This window comes from Tachyglossus aculeatus, chromosome 21 (genome assembly GCF_015852505.1).
Source record: "Tachyglossus aculeatus isolate mTacAcu1 chromosome 21, mTacAcu1.pri, whole genome shotgun sequence".
In the NCBI taxonomy this organism is placed as follows: Eukaryota; Metazoa; Chordata; class Mammalia; order Monotremata; family Tachyglossidae; genus Tachyglossus; species Tachyglossus aculeatus.
The window spans coordinates 19,913,161-19,927,233 of record NC_052086.1 but is presented as its reverse complement, the minus strand read 5'-3'; the positions used below and the strand labels follow the sequence as shown (position 1 = coordinate 19,927,233).

The window sequence follows — 14,073 nt, the reverse complement described above, 5'->3', positions numbered from 1 at the left end:
AGCTCTTGCAGGGGATTTGGGGGGTCGTGATTGGTTGGGTTTCCTGTCCTCCTAGAGGATATCCTGCTGCCCTGTAGTTTTCAGAGGCTTGTCGTCGTCTTTACTTGCCTCTTAAGAAGAATACCAAAGTTTTGGGCCTGGGGGTGGGGTGGGGTATGTGTGCGTCTTTCCACTGTGGAGGGAAAGTGAGGGGGAGTGTATGGGGTAGTATTAGATCTGTGGGGCTTCAGGTGGTGGTGGGCCCTCCATTTGATGAAATCCTGGCGGCCGGCTGGGTGGTGGCAGTAAGATCCAGATCCTGAGGGCCGTGGGTGGGGAAAGCCGTGACTCTGGAGAGGGTTCGGGGGAGGTCTGGGGTCCTCCTGGAGGAACATTTTAGGTGTGGGTGGGTTTGACAAACTGCAGCAAAATGGCGCATTGAGCTGAGTGCTGGGAAAGAGAAGAGCGGAACTAAGCCGGAGTTGGGGGGATGTTGGGAGGTGAGGGTGGCACTGGGGAAGTCCCCGCCTGGTGATTTCTCTTTGACCGTTAGAGCCGTGGGCGAGGGCATCTGGGGTTAGAGGTAGGCGTTGGGGACACTGGGAGCTGAGAAGGGGACTTGGGGTCTGGGACGGTCCGTAGGGGCTTTGGGCATGGGAGCCAATTAGGGAGGTAATAATTGTGGTACTTGTTAAGTGCTTACTACATGCCAAGCCCTCTTCTAAGTGCCGGGGAAATACAAGTCAGTTGGGTTGGACACAATCCTCATCCTACATGGGACTCCCAGTCTTAATCCCCATTTTACAGATGAGGGGACTGAGGCCCAGAGAGGGGAGGTGACTTGCCCAAGGTCACACGGCAGCCAAGTGGCAGAGCCAGGATTAGAACTCAGGTCCTCCTCCCAGGCCTGAGCTCTAGCCACTAAGTGCTGCTGCTATTGCCAAATTTTTAAGCCAGAGAGAGGACTGGGTTGAAGCAGACGGGGATAACATTGAAGTGGCAGAAGCTAGCCTGGATTCTGAAGTCCTTCCAGTAGGAAAAAGCAACATGAGACTGGCCGTGAGGCCTGGCTTTGGGATGCAGGATAAGTTACTTGACTTCTGGGTCTTTTTTTTCTGGTGTGGAAGATGGGAATGCTACCAGTTTTTGCTCACAGGAAGGCTACGCGACTTTAAGGTTTTGTGCTGCTTAAGGAAACGCATGACAGATCCCAGGGGCTTTGCTCTTTCAGATTCTCAAACCAGGCGCTCTCCGGGGTGGCGTTCGGAAGGCCGTTTCCACCACTCTGACCCGTTCTCCCTTCTTCCCTCAGGTATTTGTCCGGAAGCTCCGAAAGGCATACGGAAAAAGCGAATGGAACACCGTGGAGCGCCTGAAAGATAACAAACCCAGCTACAAACTTGACCACATCATCAAGGAGAGGTGAGCTGGGCATCTAAGAGAAGAACTGCGGCAAACATGTCACCTGGACTGCCAACAGTTGTGTCTTTTGTGGTAGGCTTGCTATATGCTGAGCCCCGGAATAGATAGGGGATGATCAGACTGGGCCGTGGGGCCCAGTTCTCGAACCCCATAGTCCTGAAAAGATGGGGGGAGCAGGTATTATCCCCGTTTTGCAAATAAGGAGACTGAGGCCCAGGGACGCTTAAGTGATGTGCCCAAGGTCGCATGGCAGGCCGGGGCAGAGCTGAGACTAGAATCTGGGTCTCCTGAGTCCCAGGCTCCTGCCCGGGGGCTTGACACAAGGCCTTTGGTGTAGCCTGACTGCTTGAGTTAGAACGTGCTCCCGGAGCACAAACCTGTGGTCAGATCTGAGCCGCCCGCTCGGGACCTTGACCGAAGAAGGGAAATCTCACTCGATCGTCTCGTATGGTATTCAAAGGTCCAAGTGTCTGCAGCATCCTGGTTCAGTAGCACTTGGGACCATCGTGCTTCTTAGAAGTTCTGGGCACCTGTAAATTTCAGTTCCAGGTGGTGGTGTCTTTCCGCGCTTCCTTCAGAAGGGTGAATGATCCAGAAGTGACCGGGTTGTTTTCTTAATTAAACTAAAAGGGTCCAAATTGCTCAGCCGAGCAGAGAGGCACAGTCAACCCCTCAGAGATCGTAAGCTCCTTGAGGGGGTTGTGTCTACCAACTCAGATTGTGGGCCTCTCGAGGGACAGGGTCCGTATCTACTTCCCAACTCTGTATTCTTTCCCAGTGCTTAGTATAGTGCTCTGCAGACAGTAGACAATCACTCTTCCCCACCTTTAAAGCCTTATTGAAGGCACATCTCCTCCAAGCGGCCTTCCCTGACTGACCCCTCCTTTCCTCCTCTTCTGCTCCCTTCTGCACTGCCCTGACTTGCTCCCTTTATTCATCCCCCCCCCCCCCCAGCCCCACAGCACTTATGTACATATCTGTAATGTATGTATATTAATGACTGTCTCCCCCTCTAGACTGTCAGCTCGCTGTGGGCAGGGAGTGTGTCTTTTTATTGTTATAGCGTGCCCTCCCAAGCACTCTGCACACAGTAAGCGCTCATTAAATACAATTGACTGACTGATAGTAAGTGCTTAATAAGCATTGTTACCACAACTGCTACCTGCTTTAGTGTACACTCTGAAGTACTTAATACACAGTATGCACTCAATAAATAATAATAATAATGGTATTTGTTAAGCGCTTACTATGTGCAAACCCTTGGTTGATTGAGTAAATTAGAGGAAGTGTACGATGTATATCTATCAATCATTTTTGACGAGCGCTTACCGTATGCAGAGCACTGTGTTAAGCGCGTGGGAGTGTACAATATAACAGAATTGGTAGAGTGGACCTGTTGTTAGGTGCTGCAGAAATGCTGAAGTGGCAGGTGTTGGGGGGCTCCAACCCCAGGAGGATGAGAGAGTAATCAGGGGAGACTTCTTAGCAGTGTGATTTCAGAAGGACTTTGAAGCTGAAGAGAGCTGATCTGGTGGGCTGGAAGTGTGAGGCACTTCCAGGCTGGGGGAAAGGCGAGGGCAGGAAACCGTCTGGGTGAAATGAGAATAGGGCACAGTGACAGGAACAAGAATAAAAGGTGGCCGAAAATAGAGGGAAAGAGCTGATTGACAGGCTTACAGCAAACGATCAAAGGTTCTCGCTTGATGAGGAAAGAAATGGACGGCCATTGAAAGTTTTGGAGGAGTTGGGGGATGTGAATGGACGCAGTCTTGCATGGCACTTATGTACACACACTTCCTCTTCAATATTTAATCAATCAATGGTATTGAGTGCATACCATGTATTATAAGTGCTTGGGAGCATACACTGGATTTGGTGATAGTAGTAATAGTGTTCAGTGATGACTGTGTTTAGAGCACTGTACTAACCGCTGGGAAAGAACACACAGTTGGGAATTAGACACGGACCCTGTCCCTCAAGAGGCTCCCAGTCTTAGAAAAATGGTCTAGGTGGCAAATTGAAGTATGAACGGGAGAGGGGGAGGACTGGAGGCCGGGAGACAAGTGAGGAGGCCGGTGAAGTAATCCAGCCAGGATATGGGAAGTGCCTTGACCCCCGGGTATTGGTCTTTTGGAGGGAGAAGGAAGGATTGGAGCTTGGAAATGATGCGGAGAAAAATCCAATAGGATTTGGCAGGTTTGAAGACGGGGATTGAAAAGGAAGGCGTAGGAGGGAGTGAGTACTCCAGGGCGCCGCTGAGGTGGTGAACTTCTGAGATGGGAAGGATGATGGTGGTGTCGAGGGTGATGGGAAAGTTAGGCGGAGGAGAAGAATTGGGAGGGAAGACGAGAAGTTCAAGCTTTGGACGTAATGAGCAGGAGGTGCTGCTGGGCCATCCAGCTAGCAGTGTCTTGGAGCAGGGAGGACATAGGACATGCAAGATTGTGCAGAAGGAGAGAGGTCAGAGCTGGTGGGGCACATTGGGAGTCATCTATACGGAGGGGGTAGCCGGAGCCAGGGGAGAGGGAGTGGGTGTAAAGTGAAAAGAGAAGGCCAAGAGCCACCCTCAGTTGGGGTGAGAAGCAGAGGAAGAGAGCAGCTGGAGAATAATAATAATAATAATAATGGCATTTGTTAAGAGCTTACTATGTGCAAAGCACTGTTCTAAGCGCTGGGGAGGTTACAAGGTGATCAGGTTGTCCCACAGTGGGGCTCACAGTCTTAATCCTCATTTTACAGATGAGGTCACTGAGGTACAGAGAAGTGAAGTGCCTTGCCCAAAGTCACACAGCTGACAGGCGGCGGAGCCGGGATTTGAACCCATGACCTCTGACTCCAAAGCCCGGGCTCTTTCCACTGAGCCACGCTGCTTCTCCATAGGAGGAGGAGGAGCCCAGACTTCAGTCAGATCTGAAGACAAGGGGCAGTTTGTTGTATTACCTGAAGGGAATCCATCAAGCAACCAGAGTTCCTGGCATGGTGACCTATGATCAACTCCTATGGTTGCAAATGAAGCACCCTGTGCGGTCACACTACATTTTTTTTCTGCACTCTCACCATAGGCAGTGTCCTCTTTGAGCTGCAGGACAACTCCATTACCACTCCAGTTTTTCCCGTTGGGAACCCCCGGGTCTCTTCTTCCTATTCTTATAACATAAGAGTTGCTTTCCTGATGAAGGAAACCTGGCGTATTTATTCATTCTTTCAATCATACTTAACGAGTGCTTATTGTGTGCAGAGCACTGTAATAAGCGTTTTAGGACTTAATCTGACCAACTCCAATAGCGCATGATGTTTTATCCAGACAGGTGGGTCTCGTCCAGATAATGTGCCGCACTTTTGCCACCTCCTTCCATCCCAACATGTGTTCTGCAAGAGCTGGCTGACTATAGTTTTTTAATTGTTGTACTAAGCTCTTCCTGGGTGCAGAGCACTGCACTAAGCACTGGGAAAAAAAAGCCCTGGTGAGAGTTAGACACTGTCCCTAGCCCTCCAGGGGCTGAGAATCTAAAAATAAAGTGGAACGGTTTGGTGAAAGATTCATTCATTCAGTCACTCAATCGTATTTATTAAGCGCTTACTGTGTGCAGAACATCGTACTAAGCGCTTGGGAAAGTACAACACAACAGTAAACAGTGACAATCCCTGCCCACAATGAGCTCACAGTCTAGAGGGGGCAAGATGAAATGAGATACATAGTAATAATAATAGTGGTATTTAAGTGCTTCTATGTGCCAGGCACTGTACTAAGTGCTGGGGTGAATACAAGCAAATCGGGTTGGACAGCCCTGTCCCAAGTGGGACTCACAGTCTTAATCCCCATTTTTCAGATGAGGGAACTGAGGCACAGAGAAGTGCACGTAGTAAGCGCTTAATAAATGCCATCATGATTATTATTATTATTGCCAAGGTTCCAGAGCAGCCACATTCATTCATTCATTCAGTCGTATTTATTGAGCGCTTACTGTGTGCAGAACACTGTACTAAGTGCTTGGGAAGTACAAGTTGGCAACATACCAATCAATCATATTTATTGAGCGCTTACTGTGTGCTGAGCACTGTACTAAGCGCTTGGGAAGTACAAGTTGGCAACATATAGAGATGGTACCTACCCAACAGTGGGCTCACAGTCTAGAAGGGGGAGACGACAGAGAACAAAACAAAACATATTAACAAAATAAATAGAATAGATATGTACAAGTAAAATAAATAAATAGAGTAATAAATACGTACAAACATATATACATATATACAGGTGCTGTGGGGAAGGGAAGGCGGTAAGGCGGGGGGGGGGGGGATGGAGAGGCGGAGGAGGGGGAGAGGAAGGAGGGGGCTTGTCCCTACCCAACAACAGACTCACAGTCTAGAAGGGGGAGACAGACAAAACAAAACGTGGACACGTGTCCGGTCATCAGAATAAATAAAAATAAAGCTAGATGCACATTATTAACAAAATAAACAGAATAGTAAATATGTACAAGTCCAATAAATAGAGTAATAAGTCTGTACAAACATATATACAGTTGCTGTGGGGAGGGGAAGGCGGTAGGGCCGGGGGGATGGGGATGGTGGAGTTGGGATTAGAACCCAGGTCCTTCTTTCTCCCAGGCCCGTGCCCTATCCGTTAGGCCACACAGCATCTCTCAAAATAATACACGAGGCGAGGTTCAAATTATTTATTTAAAATAAATAAATACATAGAGTAATAGAGTAATGAGGTAACTAAGGCCCAGGGAAAAACAAAAAATATGGTATTTGTTAAGCACTTACTGTGTGCCAAGCACTGTTCTAAGTACTGGGGTAGGTACAAGGTAATCAGGTTGTCCCACCTGGGGCTCCCAGTCTTAGTCCCCATTTGACAGATGGGGTAACTGAGACCCAGCGAAGTAAAGCGACTTGCTCAAGGTCACACAGCAGACAAGCGTCAAAGCTGGGATTAGAACTTGTGACCTTATGAGTCCTGGGCTCATGCTCTACCCACTGCCCCATGCTGCTTCTCGGGGGGGCGGGGGCGGGGGGTGGGGGGGTGTCCCCAACCGCATGCAGGCTGATCCCTGCATAGCGTCAGAGCCCCGATGTCCCCAGTCTGTTGCTTGGAATCAGGTTGGGCTAGATCCCACCCTGTTAGGCTGGCTTCCCTGTATTATCCATTATTTACAAGCAGCTTGGCCCAGTGGCAAGAACATGGATTTGGGAGTCAGAGGTCGTGGGTTCTAATCCCGGTTCCGCCCCTTCTCAGCTGTGTGACCTTGGGCAAGTCGCTTAACCTCTCTGTGCCTCAGTTCCCCCGTCTGTAAAATGGGGATTAAGACTGAACCCCACGGGGGACAACCTGATTACCTTGTATCTCTCCCAGTGCGTAGAACAGTGCTTGGCACATAGTAAGTGCTTAACAAATACCATTATTATTATTTATTTGTTGGAGGTGCCAACACCTACAGGGTGTCCACCCTGGCACTTTCACTAAGAGATTAGAGGAAGAGGGGCTTGTGCCCATTGCTTCTGAAGTGCAGCCTGCCCAGCAGAAGGCAGTGCTGTAGTGCCCCACCCCTGAGGGCTGCACCACCATCTTTTGGAGCTACAGATCAATCAATCAATCAGTCGTATTTATTGAGGGCTTACTGTGTGCAGAGCACTGTACTAAGCGCTTGGGAAGTACAAGTTGGCAACATATAGAGACAGTCCCTACCCAACAGTGGGCTCACAGTCTAAAAGATTTTCGAGAGAAGAGGTTAAAAATCAGATGCTCCCAATTAGACCTCAGCCAGAAGGACAAGAGCTAAGATGCCACCCAAACTCCCTTCTACATCACCCCAACTGGCTCCCTTTGTTCTTCCCCCCTCCCAGCCCCACAGCACTTGCGTACATATCAGTAATTTATTTCTTTCTATTAATGTCCGCCTCCCTCTCGTGCCCCCAGAGTGAGTTGTGTGTGCCATCTCAAATTTATGGTGGCTAGATGGCTGTTTTCCTCTAGTAATAATGATAGCATTTATTAAGCGCATACTGTGTGCAAAACACTGTTCTAAGCACTGGGGAGGTTACATGGTGATCAGGTTGTCCCTCGGGGGGCTCACAGTCTTAATCCCCATTTTACAGATGAGGTAACTGAGGCACAGAGAAGGCCTCCAGGAGGCCTTCCCAGACTGAGCCCCCTCTTTCCTCTCCCCCTCCTCCCCCTCTCCATCCCCCCGCCTTACTTCCTTCCTTTCCCCACAGCACCTGTATATATGTTTGTACATATTTATTACTCTATGTATTTATTTATTTTACTTGTACATATCTATTCTATTTATTTTATTTTGTTAATATGTTTGGTTTTGTTCTCTGTCTCCCCCTTCTAGACTGTGAGCCCACTGTTGGGTAGGGACCGTCTCTATCTATTGCCAACTTGTACTTCCTAAGCACTTAGTACAGTGCTCTGCACACAGTAAGCGCTCAATAAATACGATTGATTGATTGATTGTGACTTGCCCAAAGTCACACAGCTGGCAATTGGCAGAGCTGGGATTTGAACCCATGACCTCTGACTCCAAAGCCCGGGCTCTTTCCACTGAGCCACGCTGCTTCTCTAGACTGTAAGCTTATTGTAGGCAGGCAATGTGTCTGTTTATTCTTGTATTGTACTCTCCCAAGTGTTTAGTACAGTGCTCTGCACACAGTAAGTGCTCAATAATACTAATGGAAGGATGAATAAGGGGGGAAAGTAAATTGCACATGAGAGAAAGGGGATTCCTTGGATTTCCTGAGCCCTGTGAGATTCTCCTTCACCCGTCACTCTGTTGTCCTTCTCCCTCCCCGATGCCAGGTTCCCGACCTTCATCGACGCCCTGCGGGATTTGGACGACGCCCTGTCCATGTGCTTTTTATTTTCCACCTTTCCCCGAACGGGCAAGTGCCACGTGCAGACCATTCAACTCTGCCGCCGTCTGACAGTGGAGTTTCTTAACTACATCATTGCCTCCCGCTCCCTGCGAAAGGTGAGTCCGGAGTCCTCTTGCACTTTCCCCTTCCGCTTTTCCCCCCTCTCCGCATCTTCTCTTGCTCAGTGTCCTCCCTTTTCCATTTCCTCAGGTGTTTCTGTCCATCAAAGGGATTTACTATCAGGCAGAGGTGCTGGGGCAGCCGGTTGTGTGGATTACCCCCTATGCCTTCGCCCACAATGTGAGTATTTCCACTCCTCGCCCCTGCCCGTCTCCCCTCGGCCTCACCCTTTTAGGGCTTTACTCAACATCAGTGGATGACTTACCGGGCGCCCAGTGCCACGGGAGCCCTCTTGGGTCTCCTGCAGCATCATTTGCCGGTCTTAGTTGGAGAGTAATAATAACTGTGGTGTTTTTTAAAAGCTTACTAAATTGCCAGGCCCTGTACTGGGCGGGTAGATACAAGATCAGCAGGTTCCACACGGGGCTCACAGTTTCAGTAGGAGGGAGCACAGCTATGGCACTCCCATTTTGCAGATGAGGGAACTGAGGCCCAGAGAAGTTAAATGAATTGCCCACGGCAGGTAAGTTGCAGAGCCAGGATTCATTCATTCACTCATTCATTCATTCAGTCGTATTTATTGAGCACTTACTGTGTGCAGAGCACTGGTACTAAGCGCTTGGGAAGTTTAGAGAAGCAGCGTGGCTCAGTGGAAAGAGCCCGGGCTTTGGAGTCAGAGGTCCTAGGTTCAAATCCCCACTCTGCCAGTTGTCAGCTGTGTGACTTTGGGCAAGTCAGTTCACTTCTCTGTGCCCCAGTTCCCTCATCTGTAAAATGGGGATTAAGACCGTGAACCCCCCGTGGGACAACCTGATCACCCCGTGACCTCCCCAGTGCTTAGAACAGTGCTTTGCACATAGTAAGCGCTTAACAAATACCATCACTATTATTATTATTCTTACAAGTCGGCAGCATAGAGAGACGGTCCCTACGCAGCAGCAGGTTCACAGTCTAGAAGGGGGAGACAGACAACAACAAAAAAAAGCATGTAGACAGGTGTCAAAACCATTAGAATAAACAGTATTATAGCTATATGCACATCATTAATAAAAACAGAGTAGTAAATATGTACAAGTAATTAGAACCCAGGTCCTCTGACTCTCAGGCCTGTGCTCTTTCCACTAGGCTGTGCTCCTTTCTCAGTTCTGTCGAACAGCGGGAATCTGGGACTTTCTCCTGGGTTCGTGGGATCGGCTCCTCACGTGTCCTTATTCTCCTTGTCCTGTTGACTCATTTTATCAATTGAGCAGCTCCGTTCTGGGGTGGGGAGATCTCCGGGTTTGGTTCCTCAGTGGGTAAAGGGCATTTGGACGGGCGCATTGGAATGGAGCCTCCTGTCAATCATTACATTGGGAGTCGGGGTCATAAACAGCTTGGGGCCAAGGAGCAGCAGCAGACACACCCAAGCCTGTGATCATCCTTTCTAGTCTAGGCTTATTTAGGAACCATCCTTACCTCCTAATCCGGATTGATAGAAGGAAGGAGAGGTCAGGAAGTTGAGAGATTTCTAGGGCTCGTGGCTGTTGCATTTTGCGGCATCTTGGGGGCCGTTTCCGGCCCCTCCTCCTTCCATCCCCTCCCCCCGCCACTTGGAAAGCTCAGGCACTTCCTTTGTGCGAGCTCCTTCTCGTTGGTGAATGGGGAGCCTGTGTGGTAGGGTCCAGGAGTTGGCCACACAGCTGCCTGGGGGAGGGGGAATAAGTTTATTCTTCTCCGGTCCCCGCGGCTTCCTGCCTTCCCCCCGAGCAGTCTTCCTGTGCCACCGCCCGGCTCTAGCTGAGGGAAGAAGCTTGTTGCCGGATGTTCCGGGGGGGCTTTTTGCTCGACGTCTTTTCCTGGTTCAGAATAATGCATGGTCCTCGAGGTGATCCCAGGAAGGCTGCTGCTGGAACGTGGGCCTCTCCTCCAACTTCCCGTTCACTGTGGATGGGAAGGCCTATTTGGTCCTTCCTCAGTATCATTCCATGGGTCGACCTCTTCCTGCCTAGCTCATCAGCTCCAAGAGATTAGGCTTTCTTTCCCCCAGCTCCCTCTCCCTTCTGCATCATCTTCTAGACTGTGAGCCCACTGTTGGGTAGGGAACGTCTCTGTAAGTTGCCAACTTGTACTTCCCAAGCGCTTAGTACAGTGCTCTGCACACAGTAAGCGCTCAATAAATACGATTGACTGATCATCTGTGCTCTTGGATCTCTACTCTCTGAGCTCTAGGTACCTCTCCCTCAGTCCTATGGCACATATGTACAATATCCAGAATTTATATTCGTGTCCATCTCTTCCTCTGAACTCTAAGCTCTTTGTGGGCAGGGAACACGTCTACCAACTCTAGAATATTGAACTCTTCCCAGGCGCTCAGTACACCCTGCTGCACACAGCCAAATGCTCAATAAATACTATTGATTGATCCAAGACTCACCTCCCGGTTGGGCTAATTCATTCATTGTCATATTTATTGAGCGCTTACTATGTGCAGAGCACTGTACTAAGCGCTTGGGAAGTACAAGTTGGCAACATATAGAGACGGTCCCTACCCAATAGCGGGCTCACAGTCTAGAAGGGGGAGACAGACAGCAAAACAAGACATATTAACAAAATAAAATAAATAGAATAAATATGTACAAATAAAATAAATAAATAGAGTAATAAATATGTACAAACATATATACAGGTACTGTGGGGAGGGGAAGGAGGTAAGGCGGGGGGGATGGACAGGGGGAGGAGGGAGGGAGGAAGGAGGGGGCTTCCCAGACCTCCTTCCCAGACCTCCTGGAGGAGGTGAGCTCTCAGCAGGGCTTTGAAGGGAGGAAGAGAGCTAGTTTGGGGGGATGTGTGGAGGGAGGGCATTCCAGGCCAGGGGGAGGACATGGGCTGGGGGTCGACAGTGGGACAGGCAAGAACGAGGCATAGTGAGGAGATCAGCGGCAGAGGAGCGGAGGGTGCGGGCTGGCCTGGAGAAGGAGAGAAGGGAGGTGTGGTAGGAGGGGGCGAGGTGATGGACAGCCTTGAAGCCGAGAGTGAGGAGTTTTTGCCTGATGCGTAGGTTGATTGGTAGCCACTGGAGTTTTTTGAGGCGGGGAGTAACACGCCCAGAGCACAGATGATCCGGGCAGGGGCATGAAGTATGGTTTGAAGTGGGGAAAGACAGAAGAATGGGAGATCAGAGAGGAGGCTGATGCAGTAATCCAGTCGGGATAGAATGAGAGATTGAACGAGCAGAGTAGCGGTTTGGATGGAGAGGAAAGGGTGGATCTTGGCGATGTAGCGGAGGTGAGACCGGCAGGATTTGGTGATGGATTGGATGTGAGGGGTGAACGAGAGAGCGGAGTCGAGGATGACACCAAGGTTGCGGGCTTGTGAGACGGGAAGGATGGTAGTGCCGTCAACAGGGATGGGAAAGTCAGGGAGAGGGCAGGGTTTGGGAGGGAAGATAAAGAGTTCAGTCTTGGACATGTTGAGTTTTAGGTGGCGGGCAGACATCCAGATAGAGATGTCCTGAAGGCAGGAGGAGATGCGAGCCTGGAGAGAGGGGGAGAGAGCAGGGGCAGAGATGTAGATCTGGGTGTCATCAGCATAGAGATGATAGTTGAAGCCGTGGGAGCGAAGAGTTCACCAAGGGAGTGAGTGTAGATAGAGAACAGAAGGGGACCAAGAACTGACCCTTGAGGAACCCCTACAGTAAGGGGATGGGAGGGGGAGGAGGAGCCCGCAAAAGAGACTGAGAATGAATGGCCGGAAAGATAAGAGGAGAACCAGGAGAGGACGGAGTCTGTGAAGCCAAGGTTGGATAGCGTGTTGAGGAGAAGGGGGTGGTCCACAGTGTCGAAGGCAGCTGAGAGGTCGAGGAGGATTAGGATAGAGTAGGAGCCGTTGGGTTTGGCCAGCAGGAGGTCATTGGTGACCTCTGAGAGGGCAGTTTCCGTGGAATGTAGGGGACGGAAGCCAGATTGGAGGGGGTCGAGGAGAGAGTTGTTGTTGAGGAATTCTAGGCAGCGCGTGTAGACAACTCGTTCAAGGAGTTTGGAAAGGAATGGTAGGGAGATAGGGCGATAACTAGAAGGTGGGGTGGGGTCAAGAGGGTTTTTTTAGGATGGGAGAGACGTGGGCATGTTTGAAGGCGGAGGGGAAGGAGCCAGTGGAGAGTGAGCAGTTGAAGATGGAAGTTGAGGGGAGAAGGGATGGAGCGAGAGATTTCATAAGATGAGAGGGAATGGGGTCAGAAGCACAGGTGGCCGGAGTAACACTTGAGAGCAATGGAGGAGAGCTCCTCTGAGGATACTGCTGGGAAGGATGGGAGAGTAGCGGAGAGGGTTGGAGAAGGTGGGGAGTGACTTTGGGGAGTTCAGACCTGATGGATTTAATTTTATTAATGAAGTAGGAGGCCAGATCGTTGAGGGTGAGGGAAGGAGGAGAAGGTTGAGAGCTGGGGGATTGGAGAAGGTGGGGAGTGACTTTGGGGAGCTCAGACCTGATGGATTTAATTTTATTAATGAAGTAGGAGGCCAAATCGTTGGGGTGTGGGAAGAAGGAGGGGGAGGAACCGGGGGCCTGAGAAGGGCATTGAATGTACGGAACAGCTGACGGGGATGATGGGCATGGGTGTTAATAAGGGAGGAGAAATAGTTTTGTCTGGCAGAGGAGAGGGCAGAGTTAAGGCAGGAAAGGATAAACTTGAAGGGAACGAGGTTGGCATGGTGTTTAGACTTTCGCCAGCAGCATTCGGCAGCTCAAGCATAAGAGCGAAGGAGGCGGACAGTGGCTGTGATCCAGGGCTGTGGGTTAGTGGTACGAGAGAGGCGAAGGGAAAGGGGAGCGAGCGAGTTGAGCTGAGTAGAGAGGGTAGAGTTGAGGGCAGTAATCTGATCATCAAGATTGGGTAGAGAGGAAATGAGGCGAGGTGGGGTGTGAGGCGCTCAGAAAGATGGATGGGGTCAAGAGAGCGGAGGTCTCTGTGAGGAAGTAATATAGATTTACAGGGGAAAGGAATGGGAGTGAGGAGGCAGGTGAGAAGGTTATGGTCAGAGAGGGATTTCAGAGTTGGTGAGGGTGGACACAGTGCAGCGGTAGGAGATGATGAGGTCGAGGGTGTGACCACGTTGGTGAGTGGGCGAGGTGGGGTGGAGCAAGAGGTTCGCAGCATCAAGGAGAGATAGAAGGCGGGTGGCAGAGTCGTCACCAGGGATATCCATGAGGATGTTGAAGTCTCCAAGGATCAGAGTGGGCATGGAAAAGGAGAGAAGGAAGGTGAGGAAGGGTCAAAATCGTTAAAGAAGTTGGAGGTGGGGCCGGGGGTGGTGGGGGGCGGCAGATGACGGCTGCAAGAATCTGGAGGGGGTGGGAGAGGCAAATAATGTGGGCTTCAAAGGACCACCACCTCTGCACTGGTCTACCTCAAGTCTCTCCCCTCTTCAGTTTCTCGGCGCTGCCTTATCAGCTGCGCTCCCTGCCTTGTGGTCTTCATGAAGTCACATAACCTCCTTGGGTCTCAGTGATCTCAAGTGTAAGGTGGGACCAGCTGTAAAAGACTGTACGCTCGTTGTGGGCAGTGAGTGTGTCTGGTGTATTGAATTCTCCCAGGCGCTTAGGACAACGCTCTGCACACGGTAAGCGCTCAGTGAATACGATCGACTGACTGCCCATTAAGAGGACAGACTGAAGTACCTGGTGTGAAAGTATCTTGGAAAAATACAGTCA

General features: G+C 50.3%; 1 protein-coding gene across 1 annotated transcript in view; it reads left to right on the top strand.

Annotated features, from left to right (window-relative positions):
• PES1 (pescadillo ribosomal biogenesis factor 1) overlaps positions 1-14,073 on the top strand; it is a 38,981-nt gene that overhangs the window by 8,066 nt on the left and 16,842 nt on the right. The window contains exons 4-6 of the mRNA XM_038762830.1: positions 1,292-1,401; positions 8,210-8,381; positions 8,476-8,565. Coding sequence (XP_038618758.1) covers positions 1,292-1,401; positions 8,210-8,381; positions 8,476-8,565 — 372 coding nt within the window. The remainder of the gene's footprint in view (positions 1-1,291; positions 1,402-8,209; positions 8,382-8,475; positions 8,566-14,073) is intronic.